Source organism: Coccinella septempunctata, chromosome 7 (assembly GCF_907165205.1).
Source record: "Coccinella septempunctata chromosome 7, icCocSept1.1, whole genome shotgun sequence".
NCBI lineage: Eukaryota > Metazoa > Arthropoda > Insecta > Coleoptera > Coccinellidae > Coccinella > Coccinella septempunctata.
This window is the reverse complement of record NC_058195.1, coordinates 17384-37388: the sequence shown is the minus strand read 5'-3', so window position 1 is coordinate 37388 and position 20005 is coordinate 17384. Positions and strand designations below refer to the sequence as shown.

At 34.1% G+C, this 20005-nt stretch overlaps 1 protein-coding gene across 3 annotated transcripts in view; it reads left to right on the top strand.

The window, feature by feature from the left end:
• LOC123316725 (rho GTPase-activating protein 20-like) overlaps window positions 1-20005 on the top strand; it is a 31854-nt gene that overhangs the window by 2015 nt on the left and 9834 nt on the right. The window contains exons 1-2 of one of the 3 annotated variants that reach the window (XM_044902936.1): window positions 2723-2838; window positions 15870-15915. Coding sequence is in view for 2 of the 3 variants with exons in the window: in XM_044902932.1 (XP_044758867.1) it covers window positions 2620-2838 (219 nt within the window). In the remaining variant the exon portion in view is untranslated. Of the gene's footprint in view, window positions 1-2349; window positions 2839-15210; window positions 15432-15869; window positions 15916-20005 lie in introns of those variants that run through there. The other 2 variants (XM_044902932.1, XM_044902933.1) reach the window with 2 other exon arrangements.

Here is a 20005-nt window from a genome sequence, read left to right as displayed (position 1 = left end):
ATATGACACGCAACTCTTCATTCCGCTTCACTTAGGAATCGCCTACACATCTTTCTTAGGGATATGAGAAGACTACGCAGTAACGGATAGAACTAACCGCATAGTTAGTTTTGAGGCATTTATTAATGAAGAAGATGACACTGATTTAGGACATCATTTTTGAGGGTTATTGTTCTGTTTCATGATCTAACGAGTATAATAGCTTTGATCATATGGATAACACAATAAGTCTTTAAGGTTACGGTGCTTGCAAGTAACACCCTTCCCTTTGGTGCTGCTAATCTACAATGAGTCCCCTGTGAGTTGCGGTCAATGGCGAGGAAGTCACATTACGCATGAGTTTGGAACATTATTATTTCTGCGACATTGCATTTTTTTACCCATTTTTCAACACTCATTTCAGTATCCGCACTAGAGCGGTAAAGGAAAGTGATACTTTCAAAACTGAAATTAGTGCGGGCAAGTGGGTAATAACACATAACATAACATTTCCAGAAAGTGGCATTAAAAATGCCGCAAATCAAAAATATAATAGGTTTCGATACTTCCTCATTTTTATTTCAAATGGCTCATACCGAGGCTCATACATATTCTTTTCTTCGCTCGGAAGATTCAGATTTTTATTACTAATCATGACATGTATCTACTTATTATTTGGCAAACCGCATCAGTAAGGTGACTGGATAAGAGGATAAGTAACTCCTGCTTTTTTTTTTTATTATCTAGAACGGATATAGACGATTATAAATATGAAATTGTTCATCGTCAGTGAGAAAGAAGATCTCAGAACCAGAACCTGATTGCCGCATAATCGATTTCTTTGATTAACGCGAAAGATTCTTGAATATACTGGAAACCTTCTTACACGTTGATTCGGTTTGAATGGTGGCCCATTGTCTAAAGTCTAAACGCTGTAGTAAGGGAGACCTCCTGTACTGAGGAACATGAGAGGCATGAATTGCGACATGTTTTGACAAATAAAATTTCATTGCAAATGAGAAAATTTGGCTTAGAGATTTTTTGAAAAATCGTACATTATGCACATGAACCTCTTTGTGTATTTTTTAATTGTCAAATTTTAACCATAACTGAATAGAAACAAGAAACGTGGTTCCCTGATAGACTCGAAATCAAAAGCCAAACACGAAGTAACATATACCAAATAATTCTTTTGCAATATAAATATTTTCTAGATAAACACATATATATTATTATATTCCATATACTCTAACGCTGAATATTCGTACATTAAGTCGGTTTTCGACCGAACTGGTTATTGGTGACCTTTTGAAGAGACCTCTTCTCGAATCCAACAACGTCGCGTCGTCTTCCAAAGAATCTCAGGTGTTGAAAATCCCAAGAACGGTGAGTCAGACCCAACTCGAATCAATTCAGCATTCCAAGGATGACGGAATTTGACGTTCAATTTCTACGAGGTATTATTTAAAATTGCCGATATCCAATCTCTATCTGTAGAATTGATTATTTTTCGTTGCGTGTTGACGAAGGGTTCTGGATATCAGTATTTTCATTTTACTTTGAATGGATGTTCATCTTCATTGGAAATAGTAAACCAAAGTTAGGTAGGAATGTAGTTGATTTTCTCAGTGCACTCTAAATTATGAAAAATCCACCTTCTCGGAAATAACTCTATCACATAAGCGAATAATACCTCACGATTTCCATTGAAGTTAGTTCAGTTTTCGTGAGTAAATCATGAGTAATAAATATTCTTGAATATCATTTAATACCTTCACCGATTACCAAGTCGGGCGTCAAAGTTATCGTTTTCCTTCAGCCATTTTTGCATCACAAGAGTTCAATCTATATTTTGCATAGCATTTTCATAAATGACCCGTTTTCTCATTTCAAGTTTTTAATTTATTCATTAATCAACAAGAGGAAGCTGTTCTAATTTGTTTTATTGCATACGCATACCTAGTTAAACCGATTCCAACTATTGGATAAATGTCCAAGAAATAAAATAGAAATATTTGGCAATTAGGTGTAAAAATAGTTAGTTTCAAATTGAAGAACGAACGACTTCGAGATTAAGCTAGTAGGTACGCCGGGCATTATCAATATGTCATCTCCTTATTTATAATCCGTAAGTAGCAAAAAAGAGTTATTTTATGCAATTTATTATTATGGTCTATACTTCTATACGTTGAAGAAGGAATTCGAAATTCATCGTGAGAACTCCCAACCTTCTTTTATTTATACAGGGCATATAAACATTTACATTCATCACCTTATGTATATTACAGGGAAAGTGAGAATGTTTACCGCCATTTACCTAAAATAAAACTGTCTTATTCAAATTAATTGTAGTACCCTTTCTTTTTCCAGATGAAGCTGTGAATGAAAACAGGAATAACAATTTCAGGCTACCGCTCGGGCTACCGAAAAACTGTTCGCGGTAGTGATTTGAAGATATTCCAGCCAGTGTATTGTGCGACAACATTATATTCCTTTATAATATTTTGAAACTGAAATATCAGATACAAGTGATAGGACTCTCATCATTTCTACTCATTCTATCGATTAAAATATTTCGGAGTAGTTGAAACTTTTTAAATTTTCAACAATGAGCTGATACAGAATTACTTACGCCGAAAAATGTTCGATAACTTAATAACACGGATAACGAGTCCTTCATCTAGAAGAAGGTACACTTATCACTGCCCAGACGTTCATTCTGATCCTGAAGATAATAACACGGCTATAACCCCAAGGAAACCAAGGTTATTGGAAAGGAAGAAGAGGAGCAAGAAGGGGGTGTTAGAAAGTGGTTTGAGACAAGCAAGGAGTCTAGGGCGAATAGATGGAATAAAGGAGGTGAGTTCATCAAAAACTATAATATAATAAAATATTGATTCATTTACGGTACTAAGGCGAAGCATTTGAATGAGAGATTTGAATTTAGGGCCTTAAATGTTGTTTCTTTGTTATTCATAGGTGAATCGACGATATTGTTTTGTTTTTTCATGAATATATTGGATATCATTGTATTTTGAAATCTTTTCGATGTGTCTATCCCCAGAAAACAGTTTCCCCTCCCCACCTCGTCGCTTTCGCTCGTTATCTTATAGACAGTTTAGGTCAGTACCCCCCCAAACTCAGAATCTGGATGCGCCACTGACTCCGACACGAACTACTTCCGTCGACATTTTGTAGACACTACAGCAGGAACTACCTATAGTAGACGATTACACTCATAGCCACAGAACACTAATATCACTCATAGCTAGTTCACTAGCAGGCAGCACCTATGTTAACTAGCTTAGAATCCAAAAAGCCAGCGATTAGCGAGTAAAGTAGTCCAGCTTTCAACTTGGAGATAGTTTTCAACCTGCTAGTTGGCTAGTGAACATGTTTACACTGGGCTAGTTTACTAGCACCTTCTAAGCTCGTCAACTAGAAGCTCGTAAACTCGCTCAACTGTAATCGACCCTTTAGTTCTAATGATTAGGTACCTACTTTCGTATCCGAGAAGGATACTTCCTGCTCGGGCTAAGCAACGGTCGATAAAAAAAATCAATAACAGGATTTTATAAACATTCCTCTCTCAACGCTGGTAATCTTTTAAAACTCTAATCTTTAAACCCACAATGTTGAAGAAGCCGAAGTTTATAAAACAGTTGGTAAATTTCTGTGTATTTACAGTTCATGAATGAATATTTTAACCACTGTGTGTGGACAATATATGTATGAGAGATCAGAGATCTCTCTTCTACGGATATAGAGAGAACTCGAACTGAATTAAATGTTTCGCATATTCCAATAATTAGATACTGTGTGAAGCTCATATACATGCCTTACAGTTATCTTATATAGAGGATATAACATAAGATTGAATCGATGTAATATCAATAGCGATTCATTGAATAAAAACGAACGATCGTTGGTTTGAAATTGATACGCTCAACCGGCTGAACCCTACATTCCAAGGATATAATCCTTGACCGAACAGGTACCAGCTGAATAGAGTATTTTATGCGCTGCCTTATTATAACAAATGCCTGCAAGGAAGTGGGGAAATTTTATTCTCGGGGAAATGAAAATTCTAGGTTCTAGGTTACTCAACTATTAGTTCTTATCCAAGCCTTCGCCGGCTTGAAATTCAAGTACGTACCTATTGGCCATATCGCTTTTTTTTATTTTCGAGGATATTTTGATATTGAAATCTATCAGAAATATCTCTCTTCAGGTGTAGAATTTCTGATAATACCATAAAGCTGAATTGCTTGTATGTTTGAATGCGCTAAAGAAGACGATTCATCAGATGATAAAATGATTTTCTCAGGACTTGCTTAAAGCTTTCACTTGATTGATTTATTGAAGGCGCGCGATGGGAAATATTTTATTGAGGAATGTTTTAAACAATTTCATATTTATTAGGTATTCGAATTTTCTTCAGTATCAATGTTTCTGAAGCACTGTTTCGCGATGACCAATCTTGGAATGTACAAGAATTGGTGTGCAGGAATCCTTGTTTTCATTTCTGTGTTATCAATTTGAAGAAGCGCTCAAAAGCTCGCGACCTACCTTCATTGCTTTCTTCATTTATTAATTCTACCAATGTTGAGTGGTATCTGAAGAAGATTTCTATCTTACATTTGATTTTTGAAGAAATGGGAAGAAGAAATGAATGGCAGCAATTTTCGAAATTAATGTCTTCTTACCATCTGACATGATATTACTATAATATATCCGAACATGAGAAATATACCGACATTTCTTGAGGCGAAGTCCCACGTTACCAGTTTTTCATCTTTTATTTCTTTTTCCACTATCATAACTGGTTCCGCTCATTTTACGCGAAATCTAAAATGGTAATAGATTAAATAACTGAGTTACTTATAGTGCTCTCATCTGTGGTTTCTGTTCCCCTGAAATATTTCCTGCACGTTTCCATTTATTAATTACTGTATTTTCAATGGACAGATTACCCGTTTTTCCATTTTTTCGATAGGATCGGGAGGAAAAAGTGGGTAGAGTGTAAAAAACCGAAGACTCTGCGCACAATAAACAGCTCACAACCATGGAAAAGACATTCAAGGTAAAAGGATGGAGATGAGATTATTGTCTCATGAATGAATCTGAGAATGAGAGTTCCAACTCGGTTTCTGGATTTAGGTGACAATATCCTACCTGTAGAAAATGAATTCGATGTATTTCAAAAAAAAATGTCTAGTAATGTTGAAGAAATGAAAATTAACTCCTTCAAATATATTGAAATTCAAAATAACTTATTCTCTGTAAACAGAACAAAATGACAAGATCGCGATCGTGCTGACCAGCGATTTCATATTTATTAGTAGGAATAGGAATTCGAATTGGCAGTATGCGAAACCGTTAACGTATCTCGATTCGACCATGGATCGAAAATATGTATCGAGAGAAGTAAGTCGGGCAAGGCCTTGAAGCCCTGCGGTCTTTTCGAACTATTTCGGAATTATCGAGGTCTCATCATATGTATGATGCTAGGACGCAATAATAGTGGAGACTCAGAGAGTGTTACATTCTCGTGTTGAGGGACGTGAATTCCAAAAGTCTAAGGTTTCCCAATTTCCCCCGATTTTCCGTCTCTGCTGGTTACGTTTACTTTTCGAACAAAACCTGCTTTGCTCATTAACAAAGATATTCACATCACCTTATTTTTCGACTGACTGTTGAAGATTCATGGTGTCTCTATTTTATTGGTGAGTTCGAAGAGCTGGAGACACGTCATATTCGCCGGTTCCTGAATCCCCTTAACTGATGAATTTTCATTGATACGTGAACCAATATTTGAAAAATAACAATGAGTAGCGCATATAAGGAACCCCATCTCGCTTTGTGAGCAAAATTGAAATTTTCACACCTACTATTATACCATAAACAGCATAAGATTAACCAATATTTGTCCGTGGTACCGTATCTTACATATTTTAGAATGTTATTGTGAGCTGTCTCGATAACGGTAGATCTTACCTATTTTCGTGCATTTTAATTTAGCGGTAAATAGGCAGGCAATATTCCTCTGAGAGATAAATAATGAAATATGTGATAACATAGTTACACAATCGTTTTATAACTCATTACCTACTCCATGCACCTGCTCATATGAGGAGAGAGATTTTAGGTAATATTTTTTATTGGAAGGGGTTGAGTTCATTACATGATAACTTTATCTGTCTTTGAGGCTGTTCAGGATGAACAGACGATGCAAATTTCATTTTGTGGAAAAAATTTAAATGAAAAGTAGGCATGTTTGTCATCCAATTCAAAATTTTCGACAATAGTGTGGAGATTTGTATACATAGATATATTATAAGTTTGTAGTTGGCACATTTTACGATTACTGCATAGATATGCAGTTCTGTAATGGTTTTTACATTAATTTCAAGATAGGGATTGAACTTTTTGAACTGTTTTGTGACATGAGGTTATTTTTCAAACTCTTAGTTAGTTAGATGCCGGTCAAGATGATATCTTCTTTATGTTGGGCTTCCTAAGAATTAAGACTCAAAAATTGACCCATCTATTTGGTATAGATGGGGTTCACGTGATTACCACCTACCTGTTCCTTTCTTATGTCTTACTATACCGCTGCACCGATGGTCACATCATTCGTTTCGAATCAAATCCTCGAATATTGCCCAGAAACATGAAAAAATGTAGGTATATCAGCATTCTATATGTATAATCTACATCAGCCTTTGATTAAATAATAGCATAATTAATAAGTAAGAGTTATTTGGAAAGTAGATATACTATGTACCTCTAGCATGCCTATATACTTTCAGTCTGTGAAGAGATGAATTCGCTATCCCGATCCGTTTCTTTTCATTGGTAAAATGGAAATGGCTAATACTCATATATAAATAGCATTGGACTCCTGTAAAAAGAAGCCAGGCAGGAAAGAGTATCAATAATTCCTTAAGAAAAGCATTGTTCGAAAGCTTGAAGATCCTAACAAGGGAGTGGGCACTGTCATTCTTCTAAGGCAGCGTATGTCGTATCCTCGTATTTAGAGCTGAGAGATCATGTCCTTCATCTCTATAATAGGACTCGAAGTCTTTTAGATTTGTAGAAGGCAAAACAATCGATTCATGAATTTATGACTGGCCGACATAGCTCCTAGTGACTTTATTGCTTCCAGGAATTCCAAACAAGTTGGAATATGTGTTGACGTTTCTCCAGTTCGAATAAACATCAATGATTTTGAAAAATGTACAAGATTGTCAAAATTCCGTATAACATCTCCGCACTTTTTTATGTGGAATTCATTGACGTAATCAAGAATTTCCCTAAACTTAATCATTTGTGTCAGACTTGTATTTGTTAAACCGAAATTCTAGCAGACTATGACTTTTCTGAAACACATTTTTATTTGTCTTAAATGGAGATAGAATGATGAGCATTCATCCTAGTGGATGTAGATGATAAAAATTTTAATTTTCTCTTGACCATCATGGCTATGATATGATAGGATGTTGCAAGAGTGTATCAACATTTGAAAGTGGAACACGAATTGAGATGAGAAGGGGTCCGGAAAGAGTGGTCTGATCTGAAATTTTGTTATGTAATTTCGGTCAACGTTAAATAGAAATGCAGGTAGTATATACTTTTTATTATTTCCTAATTATGAAAATATTATGTAAATCATACCGCATCGAGCATGGAGTTTTAGAAGAATCGGATATTAATCTTTAATTGCATTACGGATACTTTCATGCTGTCAGATTTTAATTCAATTTTCAATAATGAGAAATGGAAATTCATCAAAATTCTTGGTTTACCGATGTTGAGATGAAAAAAAGAAAAGAATTTCAGTAGATAATTTTTTAATAAAGAGGAAAGGCGCAGGTTTTTTGACGCCTTCGATCTGATTCATAATTATATTCTAACTAATTTATGTTTGGCTACTATAATACTCGCATGATTATTATAACGGCCATAGCATTTGACCAATTCATATTTCAATTTGTACATTTATACATAGTGCTAGGCAAACTAAGAGAACAGAGCAAGTCAACCTGTTTGGTTCTCATATACATGATATTTTGCAATTCGAAGGGTGGTGTAAAGACAGTGAACAATCCATATAAACAGGTCGCCAAGACCAGATTCTCTGGTCATGCGTCACCACAAGCTATTTAATGGAATTCTAATGTTGAGGACTAACACTCGGAAATTCAAGTTATAAGAGAAAAATTTGGGGCATTCAGACAAATCATTAGATTCGGGAAAAAGTAGGATGGTCCTTACAGTTTTTTTTCTCTATTCTCATTCCTTGGAGTCGTTTGAAATATCTTTTTGAAAATGTAATCCGTTGTAGAAGAGATTCTATCACGTCAAGAACCAAGGTACTGAATCATCTGGGAAAGTTTTTTCGATGGTATAGATGGGAATAAAACATATGTAATAATAAAAATACAAACGTCTTCACAAAACGCGAACGTCTTTTTTGTGGCAGCATCGAGTTCAATATATGAATATTCAATATCTATTTTGAAGAGACTCAGCCAATAAGTTGTACGTTCTACTGACACAAATTTTTACTTTTACTTTTAACACTTGTCATTAAAATATTACATATTTCTTTTTCAAATATGAGGGTTCTGCAATTTCTTCTGAATTTATTAATAGGTTAAGCGGAAATTGATAATCGTTGGATTGAATAAATAAGTCGATCAGCTCATATTGGGGACTGAATATGAATAACTTGTATTTAAATATTGAATCTAGTTTCTGATTATTCTCAATTATTTTGTTAGAACAGTAGAGTGGAAAATGTCACTGGAGCACGGGCTATCGCTAGATACCCAATGTACAATGATGTAGGACGGAGGAAGTGTGTGATAGACTCATAAGCACGAATGAAAAAAACTTCGTGTCATGTGTGACCAACCATTACATAAAAATGTCTACTCATTCCATGATGTGATCAGAAAATAGATAATGTAATATTCATTGAAGAACCTGATTTTCTTAGAACATTACTACCATAAATGTTCCATACAATGAGGTTTTTTTGATGCATAATCTTATTATAAAAATGAATTACATATTTAGATCAACGAGCTGCAATTCCGTCTTAACAATGGTAGGAAACGCCCAGTTTAATTGTCTAAAAGATCAGATTGATGATTAGTGTGCAAGATTCCCATGAGATTTTGAGCGAGACATAGAAAGTTAAAACCAAGAGGCTGATTCACTTTCTCTGCAGAGGACCTTCAATGAAAAGCAGATACCTACTAGCTTTTTACTACTAGGTTTTGGTGGTTCTTAATAGATTCAACTTTTAACAACTTTTATTGTTTTCGCTGCCGCAATATGACAAAAAAAATGCAAAAATACAGGTTTCAAGCGGTCATGATGAGGGAGATTGAGAAAAAAATGATTGGAGTGAATTTCTTTAAACTCAGTTCCTTTAGTTTAACTGATTTCCATCAAGTATCGGCCACATCAATTAAATATCTCATAATGCATAGATACTTTTTAGCAAAGAGTTGTTTTTAGTCCACGGCTTTAGTTCAAGAGTTTTTTAGTGCATAAAGGTAGGGTAGTGGAAGTGGACTAAAGTGATGATGTTTTGAAGTAGGACAAAAGATCTGACTTTCTTTTCATTATTTTATTTCGAAAGAAGGATGATCATTTTCGCATTATGAAAAGGGGCCAGTTGCGGTCCTGTGCTCAGATGGGACGTATTTACGTCTGAAGTAATTTACATTCCGTTTTACAATTTAGCCTCATGCATATTAATGATTTTGTTGTAATAGAGAATCATTTTTAACGATATGGGTTGATATGTAGTGTTCTCATATGAGCGTTTTCGAAGGTAAATTGACGACGTCATCTCATTCCGAGACCAGTCCTTTCCTTTGTATTCTTCATCTCTTTCTATTGTTATTGCCATAAATTGTCTAATCATGAGAATGGGTACAGGTGTGTGTTACTACAGCCATTCATTGTAGCTATTTTAATTTAAAGCATGCAATGGTTGTTGAAACAATCCAGGATTGGATTCATCGATCCACAAATTTCCAGAAACAAATTTAATTCGGTTCACCTTCATTCCCTTTTTAATTGTTTTCTTGACGAAAGTTGTGAATTGAACTTCGAATCCAGTAATAAGTCATCATAATACAATAAATCTATGAAGAATCGATTGCATTCGCTTTTGCTATCAGAGAACCTTTATATATTAAAAAAAAATCTTATGATCTGTACTGAAAAGAGGTGCCATCAAATTTGATACCGTCTAAAATTATACAGGGTGTGGCGTAATGAATGGATAATATTGAGCCAGAGGGTAGAGGACTCTATGGCGGTTCAGAAAAATATATTTTACGTTTAGTAAAAGTGCCTTAGTTTTCGAGATATTGGAGATTTTCGAAAATTCAAGAGAATTACACCCTTCGCCACTCTTTTTGCAGGCAAGACTCCAAATGAAGGAATTTTTTCAAACTGTTTTTTGGATAGTATTCCTGGATAGATGATCTATCGAATGTAATTCATTATTTTTGAGGGGCATGAATAGTTCTTCATGAAAAAAAGATCTAACTCAACTTTTCCGTTTTGCTAATTTTTTTTCATAAGTTCAAACTAGCGCGGTGTAAAAAATAATATGGTTACCTAAGAGCCAATGCAAGAAAAAACATGCCAGTTTCATTGAGATTCCAAAATGGTATAACTCTCTGTATTCTCAGCATTTGATACAAAATAAATTCCTATTGCAATCAGTTGAGGCCTAGTTTAATGTAAACAGTGTTTCTAAAATTTTTAGCATCTAAAATGAGAAATGCAAGCAGAATGAAGCAATCGTCTATAAGAAGGTATAGAGCATTTACTGAAGCTCATAATGGCCTCTTAGAGATTCTTTTGTGATATTTAATTCAATGAAACGATACTCATTTTGAAATTGTTGATATCTATGCAATAAAGCTATGATTTATTAGAAAGTGTAGACTATAGAGTATGTATCAGAACTCATGGTGGTCAATTTAAGCATCATTCGTGATTTGTGAAACTTTATTCAATGAAACGATATTTTAAAATTGTTATTTTTTTCTCGTTTTCTTTTATTATTGAACCCCAACGTTGTGAAATCAATATTTTCAAGTTATGCATTAAATTTCAGCATTTTTGTAACAACGGTCTTGATTCAATGTAATAAAAATTTACTAATTTTCAGCTTTTTTTCTTAATTACAAAAGTGCTAAAATTCACTTCGTTACTTGAAATTCGCTTAACAACTATTAACTTTATAACTATAGGGCTTAATAATGAAAGAATACGAGGGAAAAAAACAATTTTAAAATATTGTTTAATTGAATCGAGTTTTACAAAAAGTGTTCAAAGTGTGCATCAGGAGCTGTACTAGATGCTCTACAACTTCTTATGAATAATTGCTTTATTCTGCTTGCAAGTCTCATTTCAGTTGCTAAAAATTACAGAAAAAGGCTTACGTCAAACTCTGCCTTGACTCATTGTAATAGAAATTTATTTTGTATTTAATGCTGAAAATAGAGTGAGTTATACCATTTCAGAATCTCAGTGAAACAGACATGTTTTCTCTCGTTTTGGCACTCAAGTAACCATATTATTTTTCACACCACGCTGGGTTGAACTTAGGAAAAAAAATAAGCAAAACGAAAAGTTTGAGTTAATTCTTTTATTTATGAAAAACTATTCATGCGCCTCAAAAAAAATAATTTACATTCGATAGCGCATCTATCCAGGAATACTATCCAAAAAACAGTTTGAAAACATCCCTTCATTTGGAGTCTTGCCTGCAAAAGGAGTGGCTAAGGGTGTGATTTTCTTGAATTTTCGAAAATCTCGAATATCTCGAAAACCAAGGCACTTTTACTAAACGTAAAATATATTTTTCTGAACCGCCATAGAGTCCTCTACCTGCAGGCTCCATATTATCCATTCATTACGCCACACCCTGTATATTTATTTACATATTTATAAGTCCATTCCATGATTTCAAACATTGAAAGGTAGCAACTAACTACACCTACCTATTATATTTATTTTGAAATCGCGAATACATGAGAATATTACTAAAACATTTTGATGCATAACGGTTTGAGGATGAACCGATATCTGCATTGCCCTGAAAGCTTAATTTCGTTCAATTGTTGTAAAGGCCGAATGTGCGGCTCAACGAGTTTACATATTATCTTATAGGTATCTGAAGTGATCTCGGGTAAATTCATTTTGGACACGCACGAAACGGAATTTTCGAAAAGCCAGATAAAATCTTTATTGAGCCTTGTTGCCAGAAGGAATCTCAACAATGAAACAACTGTTCAGATATGAATTTTCAGAGTTCACATCGCAAAAATCCCAAAAACCAGTTTTAAGGTTGTTCACACATCACTGGTGTTTATTCGTCATCTCAATATTTATTGTACGGAGTGTCCCAAGTTCGAGTGCCCTTTTGAATTCTAAAAGTGGATTAAGCCCAAAAATGTTTGCAGTGCTATGGTTATAAAGGGAAAAAATTAGTTTTCTGAAGAAAAAACAGCCGTGTATGATACATCAGATGGCTGTAGATAGATGGATCTGAAACATTTTCAAAAATAATCAAGTTTCAGTTATAGTCTGCTTTAGCCTACTACTTTTGAAAGATATCAATTTCTTTTAAATTCATTTTCAAATATATCGCACACAACGATTTCGAATATTTTCGATCAATTTTATCGAGAAATTCATTGCATCTATTCAGAATAGTATCATAACTTCATTTTTCTCATAGCCTATCAGTGTTAGTACTGGTTGTTAGTTCTCCAAATGCCCGTAGCAGAATAAAAAACATTGTAATTAAGATCCTATTCCCGGAGATTTAATTCATTCGCCAATTTGAAACTGTTCCGTTAATTTGAATCGGGCATAATGAATAATAATGATAGTCGAGAAAGACGTATCGCAAGAGTAAATGCGGAAAAGGGCATTTCTACATCTATGATGACCACACCCTACTAATTTTAGGAATCCTATATACAATTTCAATCTACGAGATTTCGTTTTAATTATGTACCTACAATTATTGAATTGTGTACCTCAGGAAATCCATCCAGAAAAATTAATTATATTGGGATAGATTCTTAGAGCATTCGAGATGAGGCCGATCTTGATAAAAATACTCTGTTAACTCAGTTTACCTTCACATACCTCCATACCTAAAAATGAAAATACCTCATCCTAGTGAAAACCATACAATTGAGCTTTTATCAGTTGAAATGGAATCAGAATTGATATAGGTATGTATGTATTTAGATCTCTATAAAAAATGTCCTCGAAAATGTGAAACTTATTGAAATTCAAAATTTATGATATATCTACTTCATCGACCTGTACAAAAAGTATTCTTTTGTTAGTTGTGGGAGCAACTATATAAAATGATTAACACCTATTATTATATGTTTTTTAAATTCGCACAATTATGGAGAATACTTTCTATGGTTCGAAGGCTTTAGAGTTATCTTCGATTATCGATTTCGGGAAGAGTAAGCATTTATTCATCATTAATTTTGACACCGAAGGATGGTGCTGATTATAGACACTGTTTTAAATTCTGATTTTCATCATTTGTTCATTCGGATCGATTTGAACTATGAAATGAAAATTTTACGGGCGCCAGATGACAAACAAATGACTGTAGCAACACTCTGTCGATATTTATCCTTTACTTTTCTCATTCGGTGTTCTTTACTGAAAATGCCCTTAAAAACTAATGAGTCCCTTTTACCTTTTTTTCTACAGCAGAATTGTATGGTCGCGTAAAAACCTCTGACTTTTGTTCGGAAGTAGAATCAATGATCTAACGACTATTCGACGGAGTCATTGTGAAATTCTGTTGAACTCAAAACAGATTACATATTTCAGAAAATTCACTCTTGTTATTTTATTCTGGAAATAACCAACTGTAGACGTCGCATCCACAGTAAAATAGTCGGGATTCAAAGAAGCTTAACAGTACATGTCATTAAGTATCAGGAGAATTAATAATAAGAGATATTCTCCTTCATTTCCGCTTACCATGCAGGCATACTAAACACTAAATCCTCTGTAATCTAGCCGGCATGACCCTTGGAGAAGGCTCCTATTGAATCCTACCAGAAATGCTGAATATGCATTACACACGCTGCCCATTCAATGGTTTCCTACATAATTCCACAGGAATCTTAATAGCATCGTATTCACATCTTTTATTGCCACAGTACCTACATGAGGATAATCTCTGTTTTAATTCTTTTTCTCTGGGTTAACTGGATAAAATCGTCCAAGGTGGACTTGAAATATGGGACATAACATACGTATAACGGATATGGTGCTCTTTTTGGGGCAATATAATGTTGAGCTGTAGGCATTTGATATTAAAATAATATTATTACACAACTTTTCCGCCTTTAGCTTAAATCTCGAAAAACAGGGTATCTGTAATGCGATGAAATATTGTTGACACACTAAACTGGTCTCAGATGAAGAGAACTTTCGTCGTTTAAATTTCCATGAATATCATTTTGGACGGAGAAGAACATTTCATTTGCTCTGCTGGAATGGAATCAAATGAGCTGCCAGTCCTTAGGTAATTTCTGTAAATTATATAAATTTATTCTCTTGTAAATCCGTGATCAGATCACAAACCCATCATTCTTCTCCGAGGTGTTCATTTCATTTCAAAAAATAAATGGAACCATGTTTTTATGTTGAATGGATGAAACAGGAAATGCTATTGTGGTTATTTCCTAAGAGTGGACAATAAATCTCGTGACTACGGCCGAATATGTCATTTCCGGTAGAAATGGTACTGTCTGGTATTTTCAATGACGCTGTGGAAGGGCAATAAATATTGTAGTACCTTTCTGTTTAACGAGTTGATGGAAAAATGGAGTGGATTAATTTCTATCGATTTAACAGAGCCGCCAATCGATAGCTTTGGGATAACGCTCGTATTCATTGAAAGAAATTAGCGAAATTAGTAGTGTCTCATTGGCGTAATAGAAAATTTTCGTCTTCATTATTCTGCATTCAACTCACCTGGGCGATAATTATGGCAGACCGAATATCTGTTCCAGTAATGACATTCCTTCTTTCTCAGAAGAACACAAATTATACTTTTCTCCAGATAATAATTGTCTATCCAACGTCATCAGCGCAAGGCTGGTCATTCGATTACATCGAGGAGGCCATGCTTGCCCCCACAGCACTCATATTGTGTTATGTAGTCGTCGAGAGTCGAGTGGAAGTGCGTTCCATTTTGAATTTCCCGCGTTTTGATGTTTCCGAGATGAATCGCGATATTGACATTTCTTAAGTTCTTCAGGAAATTATGTTCTCTATTTCTTCTAAGGATTGGTTTTGTGTGCGACACGATATTTTGGATTTTCACCATGCATATCAAGGAAAGATTGATTATGAAACAGGTATGAAGACTACCATATAAAGGAGATTTAGCTTTTACATTAAAATTAAATAACTTTACGTTAAAATTACTGAATGCCATTCAGATTTCTTCTTTGTATAGTATAGACATTTATGTCAGGTGATGTCTGAAGATATTATTTTGATAGCGAAACACATTCATTTCAAATGAATATCGATTTCCTACTATATTTAATCTTGATATGTGGAGTTGAAAAAAATAATTGAAAAGCTCTTATCTTAAAATGAAATACCAAAATCTTCATGTTAAAATCGTAACATTGACTGAAATTAATGATAAATTCCAAATAATTTCCATTGTGTAGGTACTTTTTTCGATTTATTATAAGAAGTAGTCTTGCTCGTTCATGACCTCAATATTTGTTCCTCTTAGCGACAAAAAGTAAATATTTCATTTATCCAATTTGTTTTTATTCCAGGTATGTTTTTCTAGGCCAAATCAAATGAAGCTTCAACTCCAAACACGTGAGTCCAATATTTTTCGTTCAACAGCACCGATTGTACACAAAGTCGAATAAAATTGCGACATGAGGCAAAAGTATTCACTTTTATTCATCGAATACCAAGTCCAAGCTACTCCTTGTTTTGATTCATACACTAAAGGACAATATATCATTTTTAAAAAACCTGAAGCGTCCAGAGTTAATCAAGTAAACTACTCGTACATCGTGTATTGTTTCATTTCGCTTTCGTTAGTATGCATCACAGACGAGAGGTTTTCATTATCTCTGGGAATAACAATGATGGTATGAATGCAGAATATCTGTTGAAACTTACAGTGAATATTGAGCGCCGGACATTAGAAAATTTCTCTTTTTGCTCGGGCATTTCATTCGAAATTATTCAATAAAACATAACCATACCCCTACTGATTTATAGTTTATACTCAGACATTCTAGGATTCCAATGAAGATTTTATTGTCAATTGACATATGAAAATTCGTTGTGGAATATTGTCCTTTATAGCTAAAAGAAGATGATCGTTTCATTTAGGTAATGACATTTAAGTTCTGCCTTTTCTACATCCATATATCTTATCGAGATGAAATGTTGAATCTGTCGGAACTTGAGCAGTATTATATCAACGACATATTGTAAAATGAGCTCGTCCCAAAATCGTCATATCTTTTGTCAGCAAAAACTGTTGTAATATGAGATTTAAGATAGCATCTAGATAATCTTGTTGAAGAGAAGACGTTTTTGTGAATAAATTCACCTAAAATATATTCGAAATATAGCTGGGGAACTGAGTATCCATATCGCATATTTACTATTAATATTTGCCGTCTATAAACATGGATGAGTGTGTTTGTGTAGGTACATAAAATTAAAATGTCGATATGGATTTGAAATGCTTCCTCTATAGCCAAACGAATATTATCAAATAAATTCGAATACAGAAAGCATTTCCTCGTTCATCACTGAATCATTCATTTGCTTACATTTTGCGTTGGTCGAATTTCACGGGTTTGTGGAAATGACGTGAAACTCCTAATGTGTGCTGATGTTTCAGCACTTCAAAATGATCACTTTCAACCTTTTCCGATTCAATAACATTGATAATGATATCTTGAAGGAATCTTTAGCCAAATACGTATGTAGAAGAATATTATTCTTATTGAAGAATATAGGTAGATATTTCAGTGGAACATAATTTAAAAAATCTATGAATATCATATACTGGTAGCTCATTATAATTTCTAATGCTATTATGCAATGAAAGAAAAGAATAAAGAATTTATACAGGTACTTCCAGTAATACACCATACTCTGATCCTCCGCAATAAGATCTCCGAGTCAAATAGAAAAGATACCTCTATTGCTATGACCTTCCTGAGGAATCATCTGTCAGTCAAATTTAGGAATTGCCCGGCTCGTCTGGGGAAGTTGTAAAATAGTCCGCTAAAAGTCACTTTGTCGTAAATTCGTTCAATTTATAAAGGAGGCGCCATAAATTCGACTTCTTTCCTTTTTATGACCATCTGAACGTGATTGGAAATAACATTTTGTTATTTGGACTTTTTCACGTAGAATTGGAATTCTTTTATTGATTTTGAAAGGGGTTGGATTCTAAAAAAACATAATAACGCTTTGCCGTTATATAATATAGGTACAGTCACCCATTGTTGTTATGTATTTCTACAGTTTCATAAATCTGATTAATGATTTGATGCAATAGAATTAAGATTGTTTTTGCTACTAGATGTCTTTCTATCAGGATATCTATACAATTGATTTTCAACTTTAGTTTATTGAAGAACATTCGCCAGGCATAAGGCGTAGAGTAGAACTTTTTTACATATTCCTTGGACAATTTTTTTTAAATAACCAGAAGTCTGTTCCGCATTGTTCGCATTTGATCGTAGTTGTAGGTATTGAGAGTTAGCCAATAGTGCCGAAATATTTATATTACCCCTTCCTTCACAAGTGTATTTGATAATATTTCTTCTATTTTGTAGAAATGAAAGCGTTTTGTTTCCATTTTGTTTGAGTTTTAAATTAGGTACATCAAGATAATTCAAAACAGACCCAAAACGCGAGGAAGCTTCGAATATAAAAGTGTGACTTTTTTTCTACAAATTGTTATATTGGGTAAAGAAAGCCATTTGTTTCTCCCTTATGCTTTACTGACAAACTGGATGATTCAAGACTTGAAAGTAGTCAAACATGCTCATGTGAGGACTGTCACGTTTTTTCAGTGCCTGTGGAAACAACAGATTAAAAAAAGAAAAAGCAGTGAAAGTCTTTCAGACGAGTTCAAAGAACCTAGGTGTGTCACCAATACGCATAATATACAAAGGAGCGTTTACTTATAAGGTTGTAATGGTATAAGATGAATCGATCACGCAGAAGAAATCGAAGATATCTATATTCGTTTCCTTTCTATCCTAACTAACGCGGATTTATGGTTAAAACACATAAAATTTTAATTGATCGTGTCGATTCCTTACTTTTCACCATTTTCCAACACTTTCAACGTTTCTAATTATCTTTTCAATTGTCCGATGAAAGTTTATCATCAGTCAATATCTCTTTCGAATGATTACTTTTTCTAGATTCATCTATCGAACTCATATTTTCTAGAAAGCTTTGTTGAGAGGAACGAGAGAGATCCGTGATCCATTTTAATCATTAGAATTGGGTAATTACGTAAAATATAACGATTGCATTTCAGATCTTTTCGTGTGTTGAAGATGCTTTGAATATAAGACGTAATTTCTCATTTTATGTGTGACAAGCCGAGGAGAAAATATACCAGTAATATCTGAAACTATCATAAATTGGAGGGAACCATGATTTCAAGGAAACGCCCTTGTCGAATGTGGCAATTATGTAACGATTAATTCCACCTGAACGTAAGGTGCTTCATCCTCATAAGGTGGTCATTAGGAAGCAATTTCGAATTCCTCAACTGGTGCGTTTTTAGTTGTTAAGCCGTAAATTCGAAAGTTGGAAGTGATTCTTGGTATTAGACAAGAGAAATTGAATACACGAAAATTGACCAGTGACAAAAGGGTTATTGGAAACCGCAACTAAGCTTTCTCAAAAGGAATAATAACAAAAACCACGAAAAAAACGCGACTCTTACATTATGAAAATAAGAAGTTGAACAAAAGTATTCTAAACACATATTACTTGACGTGATCAATAAGTTGAATAAATTAATAAGTTCAGAGGAGACACAAGCAATAAATTGCACTCTTTCGAAACAGATTAAGATTTCATACCGTGGGCTGGTTTATTAAAGTGCATTATTTTTCATGTTTTGTCCACTGACATGTTCTTTCTCTATATTTTATTATTATATTTCATTGGGATAGGTTTCATTGTAATTTTTCAGTAATCGTTTCTTTTTCTATGAATCTTGCTTATTGCAGTTAATTTTATATACCAGAACTTGTCACACTCATCATAGTTTCAACACCGAAACAGACATATAAAAAAGTGTCCATCTCATATAATACTGAAATACACAAAACGGGGCAGATGGTTTTTATTTTCATATCTATAGAATGATTATCTTGAAGAATGAGTCCATTCGATTTTAGCCTTAGGACAGGTGAATTTTCTTCCACAGCTGGTGGTTCTATAAACTGACGTGTTCAAGTTGAGGAGCATTTCTTCAATAGGCCATTGTGAGATATCAGGCTATTGTGAATAGAATAAAACGTACAGGTTTCGGCTGAAGATCGAAGATGTAATGAGAAGTATTGAAAATGATGAATTTTTTTAAGTAGATAGGTACTCTCAGTTCCACTCGATAAAAGTACAGACAGAATGAGAAGATTCCTCAATGTGTAAAATTATATCCTGCTCTCCCGATAGCATTTTTACATATATTTCACCTACTACTAAGCGTAACTATTTCAAATATTTTTTCTTATAATTTTTCGCATTGTGTATATGTACATTTAATAAATCAATTGAATCTAGACTAGGATGGGAGCTATAACAATTTCTGGGAATGCTAACAAATAATATGATTCGCCGAAAACCAGAAGTTCACCCCGAGAAGACACGAAGTCCGGGAATAATCTGTTACCTCCCTACCATC